This window comes from Pholcus phalangioides, unplaced genomic scaffold (assembly GCF_987345545.1).
Source record: "Pholcus phalangioides strain wild (caught in Gottingen) unplaced genomic scaffold, Ppha-v1.0 ptg000022l_1, whole genome shotgun sequence".
Lineage (NCBI taxonomy): Eukaryota > Metazoa > Arthropoda > Arachnida > Araneae > Pholcidae > Pholcus > Pholcus phalangioides.
Genome location: NW_028301615.1, coordinates 38,302,472 through 38,329,825, shown reverse-complemented (window position 1 = coordinate 38,329,825; position 27,354 = coordinate 38,302,472). Strand labels below are relative to the sequence as shown.

Here is a 27,354-nt window from a genome sequence, read left to right as displayed (position 1 = left end):
CGTCGCCACCTTCGCATTCTACGGTTGAAGACTCTGGCTCAAGAACTTCATCCTTTTACGCAGCCCTCAGTTCTTTTTTCTGTCTTGCGTAGACACCGTTATATCGTGGCGAAAACTTGGGATGATTCCAGGCATATTTTCAAGATTGCTAATAATAGTTATGTCGATCCTCTCGTACAGATCCAACTTTTAAAATTTAACCACTTCTCTTCACCTGGCCGATCTCACACCGTTACTTTTTATGGTCCTCCTCGTGAGTTCCATGCTCAGATGGATGCACCGTTCACTCCCACGGAAATTCGTAGAGCCATTTGTTCTGGTCGTTCAACGACCCCTGGTCCAGATAGTGTTCCATTGAAGGTATATAAACTCCTTCCAAATAAGGGGATTGAATTTCTGAATGCATTTAATACCCTTTGGTCTTCATCGCTGGTGCCGCCGACTTTTAAAGAAGGACGTATTATTTTTATTCCCAAGTCAGGAAAACCAACAAATGATCCGAAGAACTTTCGTCCTCTGACCCTTATAAACACTATTAGCAAAATCTTTGAGCGAATCATTCTTTTTAGGATCACCTGGATTGCATTACGATTTGAGCTCTTTCCAAAAAACTTTTATGGTTTTCGACCAAAAACTGGTGCTGAGGTTTGCATGAAAGATATGGTGTTCTCCATTTCATATGCCCTCCAAAGGGGCTATACTAGCTACATTATTGCTCTAGATTTGAGAGCTGCTTATGATTCTGTGAGACATGATTTGCTCATTGCCAAATTAGCCCGCTTGGGCTTTCATGGTAAATTTTTAACTTGGCTCTTTAATTATCTCTCGAACCGTAAACATGTCATTCATTGGAGGGGTTCCAGATCTGGTGCTTTTGCTCCCAACTGCGGTCTTTTACAGGGTTCCACCCTCTCCCCTGTACTTTTCACTCTGTTCACACTAGATATAGCCTCATATATTAATTCTGACATTAATTTTTTTATGTATGCTGATGATATTTTTCTTCAGATGAATGCGTTAGATGGGAAGTATGCTGAGTCTAGATTGATGAACACCCTGCCTAACATTCTCAGATGGGCTGAAAATAGTGGCTTGTGCATCTCTCTATCCAAATCTCGTTTTTCTATTTTTTCACGGAGACGACCTCCATACTTTCCTTCTTTCAGCATTAATGGCGAATCCATTCCGTTTGATCCGTATTTGAAAGTTCTAGGTGTTCATCTGGATTGTACTCTCACCTGGAAAAAACAATTATCATCTCTGCGTTCTAAGGGCACTCTATCTTTAAACATTTGTCGCTCCATCTCTCACTCCTCAAGAAATATTCCTTGCAAGTTTCTCAAACCTGTGCTAATGAGCATCATTGGAGGTACCATTGGTTACGGAGCTGTGGCTTGGTTCAATGCAGCCAAATCTTCTCTCACTAAGATAAACACCATCAATAACTCCTCGATGAGATCTATCTTAGGCCTCCCTACGTCAACTCGCATAGATAAACTCAGAACCATTCTCGCCCTACCCTCCTTTCAGGATTCTATTCTCTTCAGAATTGGGTTATCTTGTATTTCTGCCACAGCCTCTCCCACGCAGGGTCACTCTAACCATATGGATTCGGGCTTTTGTCGCCTCTCTCCATCTTTGGCTAGGAAAATATCACAGTTCAATAATACCATTGGTTTTTCCCATAGGTCCATGTTGCGTCCAATTTATTCCTTTTGGCCGTGGATACCCTCAAATATCTATTTCATATCGGAGGGTCTTAATTTTCAAAAAACTAAGTCTACCATCCCTTATCAAACAATATTCCAAGAGTACATTGAGTCTCTGCCGCTGAATGCTCATGTAATTGCTACAGATGCATCTAAATCATCTCAAGTGGTTTGTGGAGCTTTCTGTTTGGTTACTAAAGTTATCAAGTCTTGGTTCATTAATAAAGACTCCTCAGTTTTCACTGCGGAGGCCCTTGCTATTACTTTGGGTCTCAGATCCTTCATTCAATCGTCTAATTCTTCAATATTCATATTTACGGATTCCAAATCAGTCATCATGGCTCTCGACAATTTCTCTATTCATTCATCTACGGTGACTCATCTCCTGTATGCTCAACTGGTTCATACTAGTTCTTTGGTTAACAGCATATCACTAATTTGGGTCCCAAGTCATTCGGGCATTACCATTAATGAAACCATTGACAATCATGTTCGTACTGTAGCTTCTTCTACTGTTGATCTTCTACCTTCTAGCCTTTATGTGGAGGACATTCGTTCGATTTACTATCGCTACTTCAAGGAAAATATTCGCAATGCTCTTTTCTTATCTATTCCTGAGTTTAGCTTCTTCTATAACTGCTGCCAGAACTTCTCCCCTTTGTTTTCGAACAGAAGGTTGGAATGTTTATTTTACAAACTCATTTGCAATAGCGCTCCCTTGAACGAATACCTACATCGTATCAGGAAAATGGCTAACCCTCTCTGTCCACAATGCAAGATTCCTGAAACTTCATCTCATTTTTTGTTTTCTTGTATTAGGTTCTCCCAGGTTCGGTTCTCAACTTTTAATTCTCTTTCTCCACCAGTTAGGTGTTGGTCCGAGTTCTGTTCAGGCAGACCTGAGAACATTATCTGTAGCTTTGAGAGGTTCTTTACCCTTAGTCAACGTTTTTCGTGAGTTTTTATTATTTTTTCTCTCCCCCTTTTCTTTCTCTCGTTTGGTTTTTGTCCTTTTCTGTCTTGGTTGTTTGGTTTCATTTTTGTTACCACACACTCATCCAGGGACTCCATGTCATCATATCATTCTAAAGCGGCTTAGCATCGTCCCCTAAGCCTGAAGACTTCTTCTCCATCTCATATAACATCTCCATCTGCGTTTGTTTCGTCTGGTTTGTGTTTTTTTTTTTTGTTTTTTTTTTTCTTTCATACCCTTCTGAAGAAGAGGGAAGAATGGAAATTGCTGGAATTCCTATGTGTTCTGTGATTGATGACAGCTCTTTCGTTTGTATATTTTATAACATTTTCTATGCTTTTGTGGAATGTTTCTTTCTCTAATGGCCCGAAGGCATAAAGCCCTGTATAATTGAAGAAGAAGAAGAAGTCACAGTCGTCGTGACCAATGAAAATACTTTGTAAATAAACTTTATTAGTAGTCAAAGTTGTTATATGGTAATATGACGACCACGGGTAGTTATTACTTCGTGATCGTTGGTTATTATGACAATCCGATTTTTGAGATGGAGTTTTTCCCGAGCACGAGATCAGATACAAAGGTACGAAATTGAGTTAGTGTAATTGAATATTAAACTTTTTATTGTTTATCATTTGATTTTGCATGTGACAAATCCAAATTTTTTGGCAACCCCGTTGTTTAGCTACTATTTTTTTCATCGCCAGACTCGATTTGGCGCTATTTGTTAGGGAAAAAATATTTATGATTATAATGCTTATAATTAACGCTTATAATGCAAATAATTATAATGCATTGAAAATGTACCAGGGGAGGATGACGATGGTTACATACCGCTTTTTTTTTTTTTTTGGCGTAGTAGTTCTGGTAAGGCTGTAATTCCGCAAGCGAGATTACAGCCAAATTGGTGGGTTTTTTTCCTTTGGCAAGAGCTTGCCTTGGCACTCTTGCTCTTCGAAGGTTTCAACAGCTCGCTGATGCGAAGATAAATCCAGATAAGGAAAAAAAGTGGCATCATCTTCAGATAAGTCGCCATCTGGTGTCAGTGTGAGCTTTGGCCTTAATGCCCATTTACACGGGCTAAGTGATTAAGTTGGTAACTAAATTTTAAGTTACAGATTGTTCAAAAAGTGTCTACACGATATATCAAGTAGATGCTCATTGGATAATTTTTATGGAGGCCAGCAGCAACTAGTGCATATATGCACTACAGTCTACTCAAATCAACGGAGGGAGAGAGAGAAAATAATAGTAATAATTTTTTATACATCTGGCAATCGGAGAGGTGTTTTTTTAAAGCTCATAGCTTCTCCTCAACAATGGATGAAGATGATCCGGTACAAATTACGAATATTGTGATCAGAGCCACATTATATGATATGTATATATATTTTCAAAGAAGAATAAATTTATTTATTTATACAGGGGGGGGGGGAAGAATACACAACATATTATAAACTGATGTAAATACTAGTATCGATACACGATTATATGATATTTTAATCGAAGTTAAAGAGGAGGAATTATGAATTACGTAAGCTGAAAAGATTATGGGAGAAGATTCTTGGCCTGTATAGGAAATTCTAAGGGTGCATTAAACATAAAAATACTTGAAATATTATTTTTTTTTATTTAATGTAAATACTATCTTTTATGTTAAATACTTGATTATGTATTTTTCCCAATAGACGGCAGCAAATTCGTTTTGGATGAGAGAAATATTCCAAACCTGTCCAGGTTTCAATATATAATAAATCCTCCACACCAGCACCCGATATTTTTGAATCTTCAATTTTTTTTCTACTCGTGGGAGCAGCACGTCGACCGAATATTCCATAGCTTCCACTATTTCCAACATCAATTAATTTTTAGCTTGTTTGCTAATGTAGTTTTCATTTCTATAGTTCAACAAACATTCATGGCAGAGATTCAACAAACTTGAAGGTTGCGTCCTCTGCCCACTTCGCCATCCTATATTTCCGTGGAATTCTAGCTAAACAACAGGAGATGACGGAGCATAAACAGGTTCTTTCTTAAGATCAAAATAAACCCCCCTTCTCGAGAGAGAGAGCGAAAAGACCCCTCCAAGAGTGGCAGGTCATGCCCACTGGCACATGCGCATAGGTCTACTTAAGGGGAAAATATAATCATCTTTATTTCACTGAATTACTTAAGCACTTACCAACTAAACCCGTATAAACAGCCCTTATTGTCTGCATACATTTTAACATATTTGAAAACTTAATTTTAAAACTTTAAAATTTAGTTAACTACTTAATCACTTAACACATGTAAACAGGCCTTTAGTTTTATCTGGCTGTCCATGTACAATCCCGTTCAGCACACACAATCTATAAGAAGAGATTGATTGCCATAGGCAGAGGTAGACTTGGAAGCCTGGAGGGGGGGGGCATGATTAGATCAATGGACTCCCCCTTTGATGCTGGGGGGGGGGGCATGCCCCATATCCCGCCTATGTTGATTGCCTTTGTAGTGTAGTGCTCTAGTGCACTCATTCGGTAAGTGATATGATGTGGGTTTGATTTGCTGCAAAGGCAGTTAAATTTTCTCTTTCCTTAATTTATCTTTGCATCAGTCACCTGTCAGAACCTCTGCAGTAACAGCAGAGAGTGATAGCCAGTTTTTTTGGACTCTTGCGCTTTCAAAATTTTTCATTTGTGACGGGAATGCTTTCACTCCAATGTGCTATCCCTATCTTTTTAGCACTATTTTTTATTCTTATTGCCAACAGTGTGTTAAACTCTAATCGCCAACTCTTGTGTTATCTTGCTCGCTACTTAAATATGCATTCTCGGCTCGTTAATTTTTTCCTGGATGAATATTCTCTTATCAGATGAGAAAACTCTTCAGTTTTTTATAAATTCTTCCTCGTTCCAACAAAAGGAAGTCAAGTTTCTTGCTGAAAATGTGCTGATGGTTTCATAAAATTATTGATGCAAAAACTTTAGTTGATGTTGATTTTTTTTTTTTGCCGCAGCTTGTTTTGTGTCGTGTATATTTTGGGAATGATGGTATATTGTACTATTTTTTTTTTTTTTTGTGGCTTTTTTTAAATTTCTATGCTGATGGAAATGTTTGGCGAACAAAAAAATATTGAGTCTCCAAGGAGGGGGAGGAAATTTTGATGCAAACCTTGTTTAAGCTGAGCTGGAACAGATCTCGGCAACGGGATAAGTCCAGTGGCAAAGTTCTGGCATTCATTCATGATGCAATCACAAATTGCTGGCAACCTCACTTATACAAATACAAATACAACGCCACAACAGGCAAATTGCCCAACGAGGTGGCTGACTTAAGAACATCATGGATCCCCGAGCCCCTACCTACTACTGCTACACCACACATGCACCCCCCCCCCCCCCCGCGGAACCCCCCAACGAATCGGTAAATGCGGGAATGTGCGTGTACGTGTAGTGCAACCTGACGTATAGTTTGTTTCTGTGTAATGCTTGTTATGTGTAGTGCTGTCATCTGCCCCCAGTTTTACTAACTATGAGTGAAGTGTTATGGTTGAATGATTTACCGTTGTAGGACTGTTGCTCTCTTGTGGCGAGACTTTTTAACGGGGAGATCGGCTCGCATTTGCGCCTTGAAGTTGGGAACCACAGAAAACCAACTTCAGCCGACCACCACTGTGGGGTTCGAACCCGGATCCTCGCATCACGAGTCCGGCACTATAACCACTCGACCACCACAGCGGCCTTATGGAATCTTATAGAACTTATGAAATCTTATTTGCAGTTAAAGAACTTGGCGACAGAAAGGTAAACTGTATGCTTTGGGAGCTGTTAATAACAGACACCATGGGACCAAAAGTTTTGTTCGCTAATGGGAGTGTCCGTTATGATATAGAAAAATACGTTGAGGCTCTATTTCACAGACTTTAAAAGTGTTCGCTAATGAGAATTGTCAGTCATGGAGGTTTCAGGTATTAGAAATTTACCATATATATTTATTTATTTATATTTTTTTTCAGAGGGAAGATAATCGGCACTTGATGCAGTTCATTGCCCATGCAGCGCTGGATATGGTTGATGAGCATATGTGGGCATCCAATAACATGTACTTGAAAGTTGTTGATAAGTTTGAAGAGTGGTTTGTCTCTGCTTTCGTTACTGCTGGCAGTATCCTTTGCACTTGTGAAATTCATGAAACCTTAGCTTGCATATGTGTCTGTGCACTTATAATTTAATGTCATTGCTGATCATTGTGATATCATATCAATGCAAATCCTGTGCGACAATACCCTCTGTAATGATAATCACTTATATAACAATATATTTCTCGTCCTGACACACTTCCCATAATGATACAGAAACTTTGTCATAGGGTCAAGAGCATTTTACTAGCTTCTTTTAACTGCTGCTCTCTTCCCTGTCCCAGCTTTCTTCATCCATTTATGAATTAACTGTTCTACTGTGTCCATTCAAACATAATTTTTTTCTTTCAAATATTGTAAAATATGTAATTTAATTGTGAACTCTTAATTTGTATAGTTTTATCATAATTGACTGGGGACAAATAAATTATGTTATGATATTACATATCCCATATAATGATATTAATGAAACCTTGATATAATAATACTATGGACCAAGAAAAAATATCATTCTAGAGCGATTATCATTATATCTAGAGGCAGTAGTTCAACATTATAGCAGGGCTGGACGAATTTAAAAAAAATTGAGGTGCCTCAAGACTTTTACCCTTTTTCAAAAATTTTTACCTGGAGAAAAAAGTACAAAATAATCCTTCTTTTGACTTTTTAAGGGCATATTCGACCCTCTTTCATGTTGGCAGATATGCTGCTATGAATTTCAAACATTCTGTACCGCTCTCAGCCTGCAATTTGGTAACTACACTGCTCAAAACAATTAGGGGAGCACATGGTTTTAACAAAATTACGCAAAGATGTATACCGATAAGTAACATAAAATGAATCATCCATAATTTAAAGCCTAGCAGGAAACGGAAGAAGAAAACTTCATATGCAAATCAAAGTTCGTGACGTCAAAAACCAGAAAAAGGAGATAAGGGCAGAAATCGGGATGTTGCAGAAACGCTTGTTTTACTGCCGTAACTGTGAAATTCGATTGCGCAGTATTTTTTTTTGAGACAATGTGACTTGAGGATGTCTCAACAACGTGATTTACCGGAATCCATGGTATGGCGTGTTATAGGCAGACTGGAATCCGGGCAAACACAACGTAGTGTCGCGGACGCTGTTGGAGTCACCAGAAGTGTTGTTGCACGGCTGGGGAATCGATTCCAAGAAACAGGAAATGTTAGACAATTCGACGAACCATTTACAGCAGTGGTTTTTTAACTTTATATCTCCCCCATTTCTTCCTTGCTTCAGTTAACGTTTATTCGTCCCCCCCCCCCCCCCACAGAATAGTCTAATAAAGATCCACATCAAAGCACTGAACAGGCACACGCACCAGTATAGACAGCTTGTCTCTGGCACAGATTGGCATTGCCTATAAGAACAGCAATGCATACTTTGAGAACTACTGAATTGCAGTACATGTACTGTAAAGCTTTAGACATAAACAAACTTCACGTTAGGTTCATAACACGTACACTCACATTCCGGCATGTACCAATTTGTTAGAGATTCCGTAGAGAAACGCGTACGAGGTGCATATACGGTTAAGTAATAGTACATGCACTGTACAAATACAAATGCAACGCCACAACAGGCAAAATGTCCAACGAGGTGGCTGAGAAAAAGATGCCCATCAAAGGTGCGTCTAGATTTTCTCGTCGACATTACCATCACTGACCTCCGATGATTGCGCGAGGAAATCTGCTACTGCTACTTCCATAACTCTGACAGTTGGTTTAAGAAATCAATCATATGACCTGTGTGTTTAAAGAGGTGTTCGTGTGTTAAAAATGCAAATTGTTTTTGTCGAATCAGAAATGTTTTTTTATGCATCAACAACTCCGATTTCGTCAATTGAAACTAATATAAAAATATCATACATAGATACTTTTTTCATCTTGTCGCTTGCGGCCCGCGAGCCAGCTATTGGCCACCCCTGCTCAAGTGTAATTGGTGAATTTGATAAATATAAAAAAAAAATTTCAAATGAGTATACACTGCTCAAAACAATTAGGGGAGCACATGGTTTTAACAAAATTACGCAAAGATGTATACCGATAAGTAACATAAAATGAATCATCCATAATTTAAAGCCTAGCAGGAAACGGAAGAAGAAAACTTCATATGCAAATCAAAGTTCGTGACGTCAAAAACCAGAAAAAGGAGATAAGGGCAGAAATCGGGATGTTGCAGAAACGCTTGTTTTACTGCCGTAACTGTGAAATTCGATTGCGCAGTATTTTTTTTTGAGACAATGTGACTTGAGGATGTCTCAACAACGTGATTTACCGGAATCCATGGTATGGCGTGTTATAGGCAGACTGGAATCCGGGCAAACACAACGTAGTGTCGCGGACGCTGTTGGAGTCACCAGAAGTGTTGTTGCACGGCTGGGGAATCGATTCCAAGAAACAGGAAATGTTAGACAATTCGACGAACCATTTACAGCAGTGGTTTTTTAACTTTATATCTCCCCCATTTCTTCCTTGCTTCAGTTAACGTTTATTCGTCCCCCCCCCCCCCCCCCCCACAGAATAGTCTAATAAAGATCCACATCAAAGCACTGAACAGGCACACGCACCAGTATAGACAGCTTGTCTCTGGCACAGATTGGCATTGCCTATAAGAACAGCAATGCATACTTTGAGAACTACTGAATTGCAGTACATGTACTGTAAAGCTTTAGACATAAACAAACTTCACGTTAGGTTCATAACACGTACACTCACATTCCGGCATGTACCAATTTGTTAGAGATTCCGTAGAGAAACGCGTACGAGGTGCATATACGGTTAAGTAATAGTACATGCACTGTACAAATACAAATGCAACGCCACAACAGGCAAAATGTCCAACGAGGTGGCTGAGAAAAAGATGCCCATCAAAGGTGCGTCTAGATTTTCTCGTCGACATTACCATCACTGACCTCCGATGATTGCGCGAGGAAATCTGCTACTGCTACTTCCATAACTCTGACAGTTGGTTTAAGAAATCAATCATATGACCTGTGTGTTTAAAGAGGTGTTCGTGTGTTAAAAATGCAAATTGTTTTTGTCGAATCAGAAATGTTTTTTTATGCATCAACAACTCCGATTTCGTCAATTGAAACTAATATAAAAATATCATACATAGATACTTTTTTCATCTTGTCGCTTGCGGCCCGCGAGCCAGCTATTGGCCACCCCTGCTCAAGTGTAATTGGTGAATTTGATAAATATAAAAAAAAAATTTCAAATGAGTATACACTGCTCAAAACAATTAGGGGAGCACATGGTTTTAACAAAATTACGCAAAGATGTATACCGATAAGTAACATAAAATGAATCATCCATAATTTAAAGCCTAGCAGGAAACGGAAGAAGAAAACTTCATATGCAAATCAAAGTTCGTGACGTCAAAAACCAGAAAAAGGAGATAAGGGCAGAAATCGGGATGTTGCAGAAACGCTTGTTTTACTGCCGTAACTGTGAAATTCGATTGCGCAGTATTTTTTTTTGAGACAATGTGACTTGAGGATGTCTCAACAACGTGATTTACCGGAATCCATGGTATGGCGTGTTATAGGCAGACTGGAATCCGGGCAAACACAACGTAGTGTCGCGGACGCTGTTGGAGTCACCAGAAGTGTTGTTGCACGGCTGGGGAATCGATTCCAAGAAACAGGAAATGTTAGACAATTCGACGAACCATTTACAGCAGTGGTTTTTTAACTTTATATCTCCCCCATTTCTTCCTTGCTTCAGTTAACGTTTATTCGTCCCCCCCCCCCCCACAGAATAGTCTAATAAAGATCCACATCAAAGCACTGAACAGGCACACGCACCAGTATAGACAGCTTGTCTCTGGCACAGATTGGCATTGCCTATAAGAACAGCAATGCATACTTTGAGAACTACTGAATTGCAGTACATGTACTGTAAAGCTTTAGACATAAACAAACTTCACGTTAGGTTCATAACACGTACACTCACATTCCGGCATGTACCAATTTGTTAGAGATTCCGTAGAGAAACGCGTACGAGGTGCATATACGGTTAAGTAATAGTACATGCACTGTACAAATACAAATGCAACGCCACAACAGGCAAAATGTCCAACGAGGTGGCTGAGAAAAAGATGCCCATCAAAGGTGCGTCTAGATTTTCTCGTCGACATTACCATCACTGACCTCCGATGATTGCGCGAGGAAATCTGCTACTGCTACTTCCATAACTCTGACAGTTGGTTTAAGAAATCAATCATATGACCTGTGTGTTTAAAGAGGTGTTCGTGTGTTAAAAATGCAAATTGTTTTTGTCGAATCAGAAATGTTTTTTTATGCATCAACAACTCCGATTTCGTCAATTGAAACTAATATAAAAATATCATACATAGATACTTTTTTCATCTTGTCGCTTGCGGCCCGCGAGCCAGCTATTGGCCACCCCTGCTCAAGTGTAATTGGTGAATTTGATAAATATAAAAAAAAAATTTCAAATGAGTATACACTGCTCAAAACAATTAGGGGAGCACATGGTTTTAACAAAATTACGCAAAGATGTATACCGATAAGTAACATAAAATGAATCATCCATAATTTAAAGCCTAGCAGGAAACGGAAGAAGAAAACTTCATATGCAAATCAAAGTTCGTGACGTCAAAAACCAGAAAAAGGAGATAAGGGCAGAAATCGGGATGTTGCAGAAACGCTTGTTTTACTGCCGTAACTGTGAAATTCGATTGCGCAGTATTTTTTTTTGAGACAATGTGACTTGAGGATGTCTCAACAACGTGATTTACCGGAATCCATGGCATGGCGTGTTATAGGCAGACTGGAATCCGGGCAAACACAACGTAGTGTCGCAGACGCTGTTGGAGTCACCAGAAGTGTTGTTGCAAGGCTGGGGAATCGATTCCAAGAAACAGGAAATGTTAGACGTCGACCAGGGCAAGGTCAGCCACGTGCCACTACAGCAACTGATGGCCGGTATATATGGTTAACGGCCCGTCGAAACAGAACAGAGAATGCTACGCAGCTGCAAAGACGGTTGCTCTTGGCAACAGGACAAAGGGTGTCCAGCCAAACAGTACGTAATCGGCTTCATGAGGGAGGGCTCTATGCACGTAGGTCAATGGTCTGCATTCCGTTGACCCCACGCCACCGTGCGGCCCGAAGAAGATGGGCTGCTGAACATCGAGATTGGGAGCAACATGATTGGAGCCAAGTGCTGTTTACAGACGAGTCCCGATTCAGTCTGGAGTGTGACACCCGACGTGTTCTGGTATGGAGGGACAGGGGCACTCGAAATAACCCCGCATTCGTTCATGAAAGGTCACAATACAGACGAGCTGGTTGTATGGTATGGGGTGGAATCAGCATAGGCGGACGTACGGACCTGCATATCATTCGGAATGGCACTTTGACGGCCCGAAGGTATGCAGACGAGATACTGCGACCTCATGTCATCCCTTACACTGGAGCCATTGGAGATTCCTTTGTTTTTCAGGATGATAATGCCCGACCGCATAGAGCTCGTCTGGTGGAGAACATGCTTGAAGCTGAAACAATACAGCGTATGGAATGGCCAGCGTGCTCTCCTGATCTGAATCCAATCGAGCATGTTTGGGACATGCTCGGACGATGCATTGCTGCGCGACCAAGGCCGCCTGTTACTGTCTGAGACTTGCAGATTGCACTTCTTGAGGAGTGGAACAGTATTCCCCAAAGTCTGATTGATAACCTCATCGCATCCATGGCAAACAGGTGTGCAGCAGTCTTAGCTGTTCGAGGAGACCACAAGCCCTATTAAAACTCATGCATCATGTCTAAACAGTACTTTTTTTTTATCGTTTACATGTAACCAAATTGTTGCCCTAAATCATCTTTTTTCCATATTTTCAAAGAATTAAAGATTAATTCCAAATTTTTTTACATCTTTTTTCTGTATTGCGCATTGATACGCGTGTACTATCCATTGCATGCCAATACGTGGCTGTCTCGCACGGTTTTCTTCACTTTTTTGCTTGCTCCCCTAATTGTTTTGAGCAGTGTACTTGAAGAACATTTTAGGCGCTAATGCCAATTTTTAGTCCTCATGGCAACCTGGCACCTAGGATTTGTCCCTCCTTGTATTTAAGTTCAGACATTTCCAAACAAGACTTGAAAAAACATTGTCGTAGTGGGATTTATTGTTACATCGAGGTTTCACTGTATATTCCATTTGTAATGTTGAATCCTGTGTGAAGATATTTTTCTCCAGAACTATCGTTCCAAAAGAGTCATGGTATATACACACTGATAGCCAAATTTTTCTCTGAGGCTAATTGTCAAAATTCAATTTAAAATTAAATTAGATGTCTCCACAAACATTGACCAAACAACAATCATATTACCTACTTGCGGTTAGCTCAAAAAAGCAGAGTTATGATGTTAAAACTTTTGCCTGTTGTGTATTTGAAAAGTGTTGCTACACCTGTCTTTCACATTGGAAGCGAAAATGGCAGATACGTGAATTTTCATGTTTCTCGTTACTTTTTGCTGTGACCATTTTTGGGAAATATCTGGAAACATTGATGAATTAAAAAAAAAAAATTGATGAAGCTTTGTGCAAGATGAGTCCCAGACTCATCAGTAACGTTGTGTATTTAGTGAATTAACACAATAAGTATATGTGGAGTGGGGATAGAGACCCAGGATCCAAATACTTCTTTGAAGGCCCACAATTTTGGACAGATTTTGAAAAATCAATTTAATATACTAGGATGTACCCTTAGACTTGTCAGTGACTAGAAAAAATGGTGCTGCATAGTCTTGTTTTCTGAAAATAACCAAATTAAATTCTTCTAAAAGGCAATGGGAATCAATGACCAGCTTACCTTAACAACTTATCTTACCTTATCAACAACCAGTTTACCTTCCTAGAAATTAATGCAAATGGAATTATGACTTTATATTTTTTTGTATGTTTGAAAGACTTGTGATGTTGACTCTGGTTCATGTATTTTATCAACGTGATGCCAAATAGACCTACCAATTCATGAGAATTTTAACTATTTTTTTTTTATCTTGTGGTTAAAAAAATGACTCTCTGAATAGTCCAAGGACACAAGCAAGCCATTCCCCAGCACATTGATTAGTTTATTTTCTTATAATCTGTCCAAATTTATATGGGATACCCTGTATTTCATGAGAGGAAAAATCGGCATCCAAAATCGCAGAAGCTAGATATTCCAGGGTTTTTATAGTAAAGGTTATAAAATAAAGGTTTTAAATTATTTGGGGCTCCGTGTTCAATGTCTTGGGTCAGACTGACCCGTCCGTTAAGATGCCACTGTTCATTACATCGGGTCCTTTTGAATCTGAATTTACTCTTTGAATTCTATACATGAGTTGGTGGGCCTCAGGCTTTGTGGAAAGTTTATTTTGGCCCGCAATGTCTTGAAGGTCTCCCTGCACTAGACAATTCAGCAAACGTCTTTTTTGGTTAACGGAAAAAATCCATGCATGCAGCACTCTCCAGTGCCCCTTTATGATTAATTTCAGACCACGCATACCATAATAAAAGAAAGTTACTGCCCGTTTGTCCTGCCATTGTGGTAGTAGAGTGGCCATAATGACAGACTTGCATCGCGAGGACCAGAGTTTGAACCCTACCAGTGCCATGGTGATTGGCTGAATTGTTAACTTTGAGGCGTGAATGTCACAGAGAGCAACAGTCCTACAATGGCACAAATATTTTATCATTGCACTTCACTCACAATTTTAATTATAGATGGCATCACTGAAAAATCAGACACAACACTACGGGTTGACAAAAAATAAGTATACAAATTTTCGAATGCTCTTATGAGGGAAACTCTCATTTGAAATCATCTTTATTTTATGGAACTCAAGTTTTAATCAACAGTCATACAGACCGTGGAAGGATCTTCCCTTTTTTATATCGTTTTTCCACCTGAAAAAAGTGGAGGGCGAGAGAAGAAGGTGACGTAGGATAGAGAGAAAACAGGCTTATATAGTTATATAAAATATACGTCACACACTGACTGGTGAAAATTTGGTTAATTTTCTTATCTCGTTGTAATGTTAAAGAATGTATTCTTAAATATAATTTGTGATTTCAATAAATTTTTGTGATAAAAAATGTCAGATAACAGTGTTAGGATCATTGCTTTGTATCAGAAGAGCAAACAAAATTATGGCATTGCAAAATCTCTTGTTATTGCCCATTCACTTTTCTGAAGGGCAATTAAGCGGTTTAAGGAGCCGGGTCATGAAGGTAACCATTCAGGTTGAAGAAGAAAAAGTACTGCCAACAAAACTAGGTGGTCCATTCTGAAGAACAGGGCTTGTGCTAAGAGCTACCAAAGTTTGGCATCACTGAAGACGACTTTGAGTTGGGAATGGGATAAACTTTTTAAAGAAGAGGTGCTGCGCGAAGCTCAAAATTTTACAAAGCGTTTGAAGTTTAGTATTGCAGCTACTTAAATTCAAATTAATGTGGTTTCTAAAAAATGTTTATGTTACAAATTGAGACTATTTGTTGTAATCAGAATTAATAAAAAGGTTATCTGGAAAAAACTTTAGTTATAATTTTTGTCATCTTGTAGCATTTTGTTCCAGACCTTGGCCGTGAAGCTGTGCTAGAAGAGATCTCAGGATAGGTCCGGTGGCAGAGGCCTGGTGTTCATTTGTTCATGCCTGTTTGTCCTACCTCATCTCTAAAATTTTTCAAAGAAAAAAAAAGTCTTTTCAAAATGCCCTGTATTGGGGTGTTTTTCAAAAGAAGTAATAACAGTGTATGTGGTTTTGAACCATTGTGCAGTTGGCTAATCAAACAGTCGATGCATTCATAATTTCCCCTTAATGAGTGATCACAGAAGCGAGGTTGATAATGCTGCATGATCAGAAGAATGAGGATGGGATAAAGAATTTCTTCCATGATGTTTATGAAATTTTCATCAAAGTATGTATATAGCTTGGTAAACAGTATGTAATTTATTCAGTAATGTAATTAATAAAAATGTAATTCGTATTCAAGGTGTCTCCCTTCATGAAAAGTTGCGAAGTCCTGGAAAAGTCACAAAATGAGAAAAGGGCAGCATATTTTTCTCATGCTCGATTTTATCCCTGAAAATCATGGCCTCCCATTGTGAAAGCTGGAAATAATTATACCTACGATCGTGCAGTTGTGGTCAGCTGAAGATAGATTTCTCTGACTTTTTTACTTTGTTTTTGAGTGTGAACAGGTTTCCGTTGAAAAGTCATCACAGCGACAAGCAAAAACTACTGTAGTTTGTATTGTGGATCGTCATTGTGCCAAATCTCAACAAACATTTCATTTTGCAAGCAAAAGAGCTATTTCACCTAAAAAAAGTGTTAATTTGCCAACGTGATGTTAAATGTCAAGTCACAGAATTTTCTTTTGAGCATGTGGGCCATATTTTTTTAATATTACGTGTCATTGTGCTAGAAACTTGGCCCTCACAAGGCAGGGGCCTCCAGCCTGGGGAAGGGCCTGTTTCTTATATCAGGCCCTTGGCAAATATGTTAGTTCTCTTTGAGACAATTTTTTTTTCACTACTACTAAACCACGAATGCACCTCATCCTTCTAAGGAATTGGTCCATGCTAGAATGTGTGTGTACCTAATGTGACATTTTTTTCTATGTAATGCTAGTCATGTGTAGTGCTGCCATCTTATAATCATTCTATGTTGTCTTTTTTCACTGTAAATTCATTCTAGAGGGGACTAGTCAAAGATCCCAGTGTAGGGTAGCCCTTCTGTAGGATGTGGGGGGGGGGGCATGACTAGAAACTTACCTAGCCTATTCTATGGGAAAGTTCCCTGTCACATCCGTTGTCTTGATCGGACCATGTTTTTTCATAACAAGGAATTATTTGTATATAAAAGAAAAAATTGAATCAATTTTGTATGTGACACATGATAAAGACTAACTTGTCAAATGTCTTATTTTCAGCATGCTATGAATCCTTTTTACGAGCATAACACTCCTATAAAGTCTGTGGCTTTCGAGAAAAAGGTCCAGTTCTATGGAAGGAAGCACTTGACTAGCTGAAAAGTGACGATAACCTTTTGTAAAACTCGTATATAATTCAGTGTTGTAAATATGATGTTCTGTTTTTCACCAAAAATAAAAATTTGAATGCAATATCATATTTTTCCTCCTTTCTTACTATGAAATTGATGTGTAGTAGCACTTTTTAAGTCCTATCCCAAATAGCACATTTGGTATGTCTGGAGTATTAGTAAGTTTGAATGGTGTTGTTGAAGCAACATCAGTAGATAGCATGCTTCTATGGGAAAACACTACTTTTCTTTTAGGTTCAAAGGTGTTTTGCATAAACATATGACATCTGCTATGCAATACACATCACTATTGATATTTCAGACTCACAGTGAACAAAAGTTTTGAGGTATAACTTGAAAAGAAACAAAATTAGAGCTTTAGCAGTGATAAAGTCAGAATCCTATAAAGAATTAGTGACTTCAGCTTGATAGACGATTTGGAGCCTTAAATCATCCAAATTTGGTTTTTTTTTCTATTGTGTGAAAATAGAACGATTAAACAGTCTGTATTCCCCCCTCCCCCTCAAAACAAACTCATTGAGTCCATGCCAAATGGTTCTTCATACAACTGAAAGGTTTCCAACAAAGTAGAGAATAATACCTTAAAGTTACGCAATAGGTGTCTCAACAGTTGGTATTTTCGTGTAACTTATAATCCTCTTATCTCGCAACTCGATAGCTTTGTTCCATTGTACAATAATTCACTTCTGAAAAAAAAACTGTACGTACCATACCTGTGAGCTACAGATGTAAGTAGGAGTAGATCCAAATACAGTTCATGTAGTTATAAACGACTAATAAGCAAACACGTGAGTAGGAGCAGATTTAGCTGCCATCTTTTTTTTTTTTTCTTCATCTGACGAATTCATCTTAATCCTATGGGTGTGCTTTAATGAGAGGGAGGAGTGAGTCTTCTTTTGACAACAAAAGAGTTCTTATTGCCCGGGGGGGGGGGGGGTGATCATTTGTTACTGAATTTCAATTTATTCCTTTGCATTATCAAATTAATTTTTTGAAATAGATTTTCCAAACACCCTTCGGTCCCGATGTGTTTGGATAATCAAGGTTCTGCTGTCTGTATTAGACAAGTATTAGTTGATTAAAACCAAAATTTAGGAAAAACATCCATTTTTTAAATATTACAATAAAAGCAGTTATTTATGCACATATTTCATGGAAAGTTAATAAAAATTTATTTCTATAAAATGACGGCTTCATAAAATCTAAGTTACCTCATGGTAGCAGTCAGGTCCTTAAAAAAATTCCACATTCCCTGAAAATCTGTGCAAACAAACACTATATGTAGTGTGCTTCAAAAGTTTTCATAAAACCTTGGTTTGAGAAGCCAAGAAAACAACTTTCACTTATGAATTGAAGATCTGCAGTAAATTATTGATGAGCATCGCATCAAATAAATTTCTTAAGGCATGCAATAACTTTGGATCTGTGGTTCCCAACTTCGAGGCGCAAATGCGAGCCGATCTCCCCGTTAAAAAGTCTCGCCACAGAGAGCAACAGGCCTACAAACAGTACAAATATTCAGTCACTACACATCACTCACTTCACTTCTGAGATATAGATGGCAGCACTGAAAAATCATACACAACACTAGATACGCACTCAGACTGTTAGGTGCACACATAATTCCGGCACAACTCACTAGGTAGTAAATTGCCTATGGCAATAGACCTGAGTTGTGCTCGCTTTGAAAAAAAAAAACTTTGGATGCCGCTGTGGTGGTCGAGTGGTCATAATGACGGACTCGCATTGCGGGGATCTGGGTTCGAGCCCCACAGTGGTGGTCAGCTGAAGTTGGTTTTCGGTGGTTCCCAACTTCGAGGCGCAAATGCGAGCCGATCTCCCCGTTAAAAAGTCTCACCACAGAGAGCAACAGGCCTACAAACAGTACAAATATTCAGTCACTACACATCACTCACTTCACTTCTAAGCTATAGATGGCAACACTAAAAAAATCATACACAACACTAAATACGCACTCAGACTGTTAGGTACACATACTTACACTTCCGGCACAACTCACTAGGTAGTAAATTGCCCATGGTGATAGACCTGAGTTGTGCTCGGTTTAAAAAAAAAAAAATAAAAATAACTTTGGATTTCAGGTATGAAATTGTGGCTAGTCTGCAAAAATGGCAAATGTCATGTCAAGCCTTGGAATAACAGCAAAGTTTTCATCTTCAACAATTCTTCCTCAGTATATACTGTAACCTCTCAAAAATCTGTGGTGTTCACGTGACTGAAATTCTACCTAAATTCTGGATCGACCAAACAATTTTTTCTAGATTACAAAGTCAGATGGCTTTTTCTCAGCCAAACTCACCTTGGCATAATATCCAGAGGAGGTCTATTTCCTTGATGTACTGGACTGAGAAATATTCATCTCTTTCTCTCTACTGTCCCACCGGGGACCATTTGCTGAAGTTAAGGAAGGCTACTCTAATGTTTCTACTTTAGCACCTCATGCCATAGTGTGTGAAATAAAGAAGGCAGAGTCATGTCTCCATCTCAAGTGATGTATATAATAGCTTACTCGTCCAGTTTGCAAGATTCGGTTGGGTTTGATTTTAGGCAGAGACCAGATGACTTTCCAAGTTTACATCCTACTAGATTAATTTGCTGCCTACTTCTCTCGCTTGCTTTTTTTTCTTTATCTCAAAATATTTTGTTTTTTCATTTCACAAAAGAAAGATTCACAATTTCTTTTTTGTTTACTGTAGTTTTGGAATGAAATTCAGTGTCCGTGTTTCATAAGATGGATTTCATTAAAAAAAATCAAATACAATTTTCATGACTCAATAAGACAAAAAAAACTTGAATAAAGGAAAAATATTGAAAATCATGTAGATTTACATACAACTGAACTCATAATTCATCTATCATATATATATTTTGTATTCAATCAAAAAAAGAGGAAAATACAAATTTACATCAGCAGAGAATCAACATTTAAAGAATTTATTTACAAATGTACACAATCAAACCTTTTATGTTATTACTTTAAAAAAATATAGACGATCCTCACAGAAACCATGGTTTTTGATTAATTCATCAAAATATTTTCCAGTTTAATTTTAAAAATCACTTTGTAATAATAAGTAGATTTTATTTGTATTGTAATATTCATGATATATACATTTTCTATTCACTTTTTTTTACACTACTGTCTTTTGATAAATCTTCTTGTCATAATGCCATGAAAAGTTTCTGCAGCAACAATAATATGAATTAACAGTACCAAATTGTGGCGTCTGCTCAACGGGGAGACAAACCAGTCTCAGGACTGATGTACCATTAATCATGAGTACCAAATTCATGGAATAGAAGTAATCAAATTAATGTTTCAAAAATTTATGCACAACTGATTCTTGATGTCACAGATAAATCCTGTTATGATGAACCTATAAATAAAGCATTCAAACAACCCATAAATTTTTATATATTTGCAGAGAATAATGAAGTACTCAAAAACAGTAATAGTCCTTTATAACAAGCACACCTTATAATGAGAATCTCCCTTTAATGAATGATTTGAAAGTAATTGTCATAGAACTAATGTCGAAGATACAAAAAATATTCATTTATAAAGAGTTACAAATTAAGAAACTTTTGCTAAAATGCCAAAAATAATCTAAAAAAATCCAGTTTTTATTTCTCCTTCTTCAAGAGTTAAACAATAAATGATCCAACGATGACGTCACCTCTCTACTATCCATGCAAAGGTTTTTAACAGCTGGCTGATGCAAAGATATATGTAGGAAAGAGAGAAAATTCAACTGCCTATGCAGGGAATCGAACCCACATGCTCTCACTTTCTGGGTGAGTGCCCTAAACCGCTAGACTATATAAACACATATAAAATATTATAAAATAAAAACTACGAAACAATCATGCAATGAGTATGTGTTTTTTGTTTGACACCTTTGAAATACACAGTAAAACTAGTTTTAGACCGACCTTACACAATAAAAGTTTAATAAAACATCTTTTCCATAACTTTTATAGTACAATGCTGACCTGAAGCAGAATCACAAAGGGCCGGGTGTATTTTCAAAGTTAGACATGTTTCCACATTATCGAAATTTATTTGAAAATTTGTTGAAAAACTAGTTGGGAGACAGTTCGTAGATGAAAATGCATAAAGATATCAAATGTTTCAAAAGAACAAAAAATGTGTGTGTGTGCCAGCGATAAATAAAATTAAATCCATGTTATATGTCTTCGTGTTCTCTAAAAGTCATTCTTCGGCTTTTCCGTCCTATGCTGTAAGGTTTTGGAAACCAAACCTACGGAGGGAGTCAGTTGAAAGAGTGCATAGATAGCTACATGTATCCTCATTGGCACATGCGGCTTGAGTTATGAAGAGAGACTTCATTTTTTGAATATGTTTACATTGGATGGATGCAGATGTCGGGGAGATATGATCAAAGTACACAAAATTTTCAACGGTATGGATAGGATGGGCCATGATTTATTAATTTGCCATCAATCAATTGCTTTTACAAACGAACACCAGTATTGTTTAGTAAGGGACAATTCTAGGTTATGGTGTCTCAGAGAATTTTTCTCTAATAGGGTTGTTAATAAAAAGAATAGCTTACCTCCGGAGGTAGTAAATTCTAACACAACTGACACGTTTAAAAAGAAATACGATAAACATGTTGTGGTAAATCAAGAAGTTAGCCATACTTAGAATAAGACAACCATAAGTATTACTTATGCGCATTGTAATATATTATCGTGTCTATATATATATATATATTGTTTGTAATTGTATTTTTAATTGGGTTGCTGTATTTTTGAAATATATGACATCCATATTTTATTATGGGCATCTTTTTCTCAGCCACCTTGTTGGGCATTTTGCCTGTTGTGGCCTTGTATTTGAATTGTACTTAAACACTTTCTGCTACATACGTTTTTCGTTTTTTTTACATAAACAAAATCTTTTAAAACTTTGATGTCTCAAAGACCTGTTTCTGATAGAGTTAACTTTTATGGCTGTTGACAAAATTAATTTCAGAGTTGGTGCAAGAGTCTTTGTTGCCAGTGCATACCTGTCAAAAAGCAATGAATGATGACTGGAGAGAAGCTTCTTTTTCCACCAAAGTAGTGCAACCAGATTTATCACCAAACATCACAGGAGCTCCATCAAAGCAAATTGAATGAAGTTTCTCTTTCCAACCAAAATTTTGTAGGCAAAAAAAAAATGTTTTTATCATTTCGAAAACATTGATGGCCTTTGTAGTTTCCGAAGGATGCTGACAAAATAAGAATTTTTTGATGGCTCCAACGTGCACATAGCAAACAAAACAAGAAGCAGACAGCATTGAGAAATGTCTGTATCCAACTGCATGTTGAATGGAAATGACGAAGCTACCGATTCCTTTATGAAATTATGAATGCACTTAATTTCATTTAGTGTATGAAAAAATTTATATTTAGTTGAATTTTCTCTCAATCAATCTCACGAACACCCTGAAATGCTCTCACAGACCTCCCTGGTTAAGAAACCATGTCTTATGTGATGATCTCCTGGACATGGATTGTATATCTCTTGAGGAGTTATGTCATCTTCCTTACATCAAGGGGACATGATTTTCGGCTATGCCACTGCAATAGCGGGGAGAGGGAAATTCTTCCTACTATGGAAATTAGTCTAGATGGCACTTGGAGCACTTTAACTCGTCTATGAAGGGGTAGTTCCTTCTTGCTTGGCTGCATTTGTGAATTCACGGAGCGTAAAAGCACTGTGATAAAAGTTCCCCATCCCTAGAAGCGATCTACTAAGTCATTGTTGAGATCTCTGAAAAAAACATGGTTAGAACTTCTTTGAGGGTGCCTCCACCAAAAGTTGCACCTATGCTGAATTTTCAGATAGATTCATCATCTCAACCTACTATGTTGGACTAATCTACTGTTCTTGAACACCCTTGCCTCATCATAAGATGGACTAACCAAATCAGCGGGAACCTACGCATCCATCACCGCCGAGCGGACCGTATGGCCTCGTCGTCGCCGATCGTTCATCGCTGCTGACCGGACCTTACTATCTTGTCGCCGCCGAGTGGATCCCATGGACTCATCTTCGCCGAACATTTGTCGCCGTCAATCAGACACTATAATCTCGTCGCCACCGACTGGATCCTACAGACTCGTTGCTGACTACTCGTCGCCGCCGATCGCTCATCCCCACCAACCAGACCCTGCAGATTCGTTACTACTTGGCAGGAGGACTTGCCTTGACCCCTTCACAGGGCTGCAACTGGATGCTTAGTCACCCGGGGCAAGTGCGCATTTTGGCGCCCCCTTTGTAATGTTGAAGGAGAGGTTTGAGAATAAAATTTTCTCCCCTTCTGGTTCAGTGCCCGGGCATGAGACTCACTTACCCCCCACCCCGTAGTTGCGGCCCTGCCCCTTCGAATCCCTCGATTTGTGAAAAAGGTGATAAACTTTACTGTTCAGAATTCTTTGGTTGTTGGAAAACTTAATACATTGTTTGTTCATTGTCAATGTGTCTTTGCCTGATCACTTGCAGCAATGTATACAAAAACCCTTAATGCAATTTAAACGTTGCACTTAAGGACACGTATCGACATGTGACCTGTCTTCACAGAAAAATAATTTATTTGTAACCGGCAATACACAACTTACCTTCAGATTTCTGATTCTTCTCTTCTTCCATGGTGAGATCGGCTCTGAAGAATATTCGGGCACTACTCAGTGAATAATTTAATAAGTCGAATTCCTTGGGGGAAAAAAAGAGAAAATGCACATGCATGATACATAATCTAATATTTCACACATATTTTCATGAAATTAACTTACAGAAATTTTTTTTTTAAATTAATTTTTGTTACTTTTCTGTGCTGTCCCACCTTAATGTTTTCCCCTGTTGATCCTTACAGTTTAAATATTACAGCAATCTATACGATTTCAAAAAGTTTCACTCAAAATACAAATAAAGTAATGATAAAATTTTCATCAGCTCACATACAATTGCTCAGAATTCCATAGGTAAAGAAAAATTCAATGTACCTGTTGGTTTACTTCCAACCTTCTCAGTGTTAATGTCATCGTCTGCTGTAGTTTTTCATCATCTTTCCCAGCAGCGACTGCTTTCTGCTTCACAACTGCTTCCTTCAAAAACAAAAAGCCAATTAAATAAAAGATTTTAGATATATGTAACATTGAGGAAAAAAAGGTTGTTTACACAAATCCAGCAAGTTTGCAACACCTCAATATAGCAATATAGTCCAGTACCCTTATAGGGAAAACTTCGTTTTAACGAACACTTTTCCAATACCCCAGATAAGTTCACTTATGAACAATGCGAAAACCTGGAATTTCTTTATAACAAGGTTTTGTTATAATGACACAGCTATGAGTCCAAAGATGATGTCTCACTTTCCGCTATTACTATGAAGTTTCGACAGCCGGCAGAGAATCAACAATAAATCCAGGAAAGGAAATTTAACTGTCTTTGCGAATAATTGAACTTATGTCCTCTCACTTGCCAGGTGAGTGCCCTAGACCACAAAGACAGAGAATTTGTTGCCTTTGTAGTCTAGCGGTCTAGGCAGGGCCATCTTAAGAACCCCCAGGCAGATTTTTTTTCAGCACCCCCTCCCCCGGTAGAAATATATATATGACTGCCTACTAATTATTAACATGGTTACTCCAGGGCTCCCACTCAAAAAATTAGAAAAAGTGGAACTTAAAAGTAGGATGGGGAGGTTACACACACAACATAATCGTAGCATAATAAAAAAAATTGTTTAAAAAATTATTTTCTATTTAAAAAAAAAGGAATTGATTTTTTCTTTCACAGCACTAAGCAATTGATTTTTTTTTCATAGTACTAAGCACTATTTCAGTATCTTATAAGATTGACTCAAGCCAAAGCAAAATGATAAAAATGACTTGGGAACAAAAACAATTTTTGGCCAAAACAGTGTACTAGCAACCACAGATAATTCTATTCTGTCTCTCAATATACACTGTCTGATATCTGTCTCTCACAATATAAATTGCATTCTTTTTTGAACTCTTTCACAGTCCAGTATGTCAACTCTCTTTGACAATGCACAGCGAATTATAAAGACATAACTTTTTTAAGAATGATGTTCTTTCCAGACCAGGGCCGTAACTAGGAATTTTGTATTATCTTTCTGCTCGAGGCAAACAGGATTTTGCCACTCACCACAAAATTCGAGAACTTTACAATGGTGTTGACACCTATATAAATTTCCCATCCGGGGCAACTCTGCTCCCCTAGTTCCGGCCCCATACTAGACCACTTTCAAAAGCACAGCGCAAAATATGTAAATTACGAAGTCCAATGTAAATAAGTCAAGGTGAACCGGATGGTTTTACTGCATTGTCCATCTTTTTTTAAAGGGATTTGTTTAAATTTTACTGTTCACAATGCCAGTGTAATAGTTTTTGACAAATGAAATACTTTCATTTCTAGCCCTTTGTTGAGGATTGTAAATATTGTTTACACCTCTGCATGCCATAAAAATACAGGAGACAATTAAATGCTAAAAACCTAGAATAGGTCTATGCATTCAACTGTTTTGTTATGCAAACTGTTGTTTCACTTATACACAAAATGTGGACCATAATTTTGAATGATGAATGTTAGTTGCTGTTCAAGACCATGAAGTAGTAAATACAAAATTATTTTTCCCATCCAGACAGAAGTTTTTAATGACTACTCTACTTGTTGAACCCTCAAACTAAACAAATGAAAATTTAGTAAACCAAATGGTCCACATACACCACCCAAATAACCCTAAAAATGATACAATTTCTGCTTTGGTAGAATTATTAACTGCAATCTACAACATTTGTATAATATTTGGCAATATACTGAGGATTCCCTCCTCAATTAAAATCAATTACACAAATTTTTTTTGATAGGATTTGGTAAAAAAAAAAGTACGACATTTCACCAAAAAGTATGATGAGTGGGAGCCCTTGGTTACTCTCTGAAATTTTGAACTAGATCTTATTTTCATGAGGTGCCCGGATGGGCTCATGCGTTGAGACGGCATTAGGTCTAGGGTGCTCACCTGGCAAGTGAGAGGATGTGGGTTTGATTCCCCACAAGGGCAGTTTGAGTTTTCTTTCCTGGATTTATCTTTGCATCAGCCAGCTATCAAAACCTTTGAAGCTATAAGTGTTGCTGCAATGTTGTACAGCATGGTTATGAAAATCCCCACTATCATGATTAATGATCAGCCCTCCATATCCTTAAATAACTTTTGGGTGATAATTACAATCATGCTTTTTCCCCATGTGGATAAGGTTCATTTTAGGGCTGGCCAAATCTTTTGCCTGACATGGCCAGGGCATTTAAAAATTTTGACAGGCATGTATTTTTTTAATGCTGCGGCCGATGCTATCGTATGAAATATTGATTCGGCATGTATTACTTTAAGTCAGGCATGTAAATGTTTGGAGATTTGTTCAGCTGTGGTTCATTTCAATATTATGTTTCTCCCCTCAATGTCTTCAAAATGTAGTTTCAAGCCACCCTGTATTAGATAAATGACAAATGTCTGATTTATTTTTGTCTATTTTTAACTCATCATAGGAGGACCTATAGACTAAGAGTGTTTCTCAAACCATGCTCTTCAACAACAGTATAGGTGGTCCATGGGCAGTCTTGATAAATTAATTTTAATTAAAGGAAAAAATGTTCAATTGTTGTAATTGATGTCAGTAATATCTTTGTGGGTTCAAATAAAAATTAGATTTTCAACCATTGTTCATCAAGTAAAATACGGGGTGGAAAATAGTTGCAATCCTAAATACTAATTGTGGCCAAAAAATGAAATTTTTGAAAAATTTGCTAAATATTGCTACAACTACTACAGCACAAGGAAATGAAGGGCCGATACAAATCACAATGAACACAGAAAAAAACCTTTATCATGACAAAATGACCATATTTAATTGAAAGAAATATTGAAAATTGGTATCTCAAATGCAGCAAAAAACAGGGCATCACTAAAAACGTTGCCATGACTCAGAAAAATCATCTACTGTTTTTAAAATTGCTGGAAACTACAGATGGGAGGGAAATGAAGGACTACTGGAAATTGCAGTGAACTAAAATGTAGTTCAGAGAAAAGAATGTTGAGTAATACAAATATATATGTGATGAGTATTAGCCACAATTGCCAAATGTGTAACTTATAAGTTAGGAAAATTATCTCCATTTAAGGTTTCAATAAAGATTATAAATTCAAATAAGCTACATTAAAAAATGGGGCAAACGAGGTCGAAACAGCTAAAAATATATGAAAACACAAAATGTCTCATATTTTACTGCACATCTGGTCACTTCACTCATGCTGTAAATTAATGGCCCACAAATTGTTTCAGGTTTTCAGATATGTTACTGGTCCTTGGGTACAGAAAGGTTGACCGCTATACTAAGTCATATGGT

General features: G+C 37.8%; 2 protein-coding genes across 3 annotated transcripts in view; one reads left to right on the top strand and one right to left on the bottom strand.

The window, feature by feature from the left end:
- The first annotated feature begins 3,094 nt into the window (after window positions 1-3,094).
- On the top strand, window positions 3,095-16,959 carry Trs20 (trafficking protein particle complex subunit 2). The gene is made up of 4 exons (XM_089249610.1): window positions 3,095-3,262; window positions 6,677-6,824; window positions 15,668-15,753; window positions 16,768-16,959. Exons 1-4 carry the CDS (start codon window positions 3,164-3,166, stop codon window positions 16,864-16,866), a joined length of 432 nt encoding a protein of 143 aa, XP_089105736.1. The 5' UTR covers window positions 3,095-3,163; the 3' UTR covers window positions 16,867-16,959.
- A 3,021-nt stretch (window positions 16,960-19,980) lies between these two features.
- The window catches only part of SWIP (strumpellin and WASH-interacting protein), a 64,447-nt gene continuing 57,073 nt past the window's right edge, over window positions 19,981-27,354 (bottom strand). For both annotated transcript variants that reach the window (XM_089249928.1, XM_089249927.1), the window contains exons 30-32: window positions 23,934-24,035; window positions 23,550-23,643; window positions 19,981-20,296 (exon numbers count right to left, since the gene is read on the bottom strand). In XM_089249928.1, the coding sequence (XP_089106054.1) occupies window positions 20,286-20,296; window positions 23,550-23,643; window positions 23,934-24,035 (207 nt within the window). In that variant the 3' untranslated portion in view covers window positions 19,981-20,285. The remainder of the gene's footprint in view (window positions 20,297-23,549; window positions 23,644-23,933; window positions 24,036-27,354) is intronic.

Excerpts from the sequence above, each read along its gene's own strand:
- Trs20 (XM_089249610.1), top strand. The coding sequence starts at position 3,164 with ATGACGACCACGGGTAGTTATTACTTCGTGATCGTTGGTTATTATGAC. Across the intron at positions 6,825-15,667 it reads TGCTTTCGTTACTGCTGGCA|AAGCGAGGTTGATAATGCTG; the intron begins GTATCCTTTGCA and ends GAGTGATCACAG. Across the intron at positions 15,754-16,767 it reads TTTATGAAATTTTCATCAAA|CATGCTATGAATCCTTTTTA; the intron begins GTATGTATATAG and ends TCTTATTTTCAG.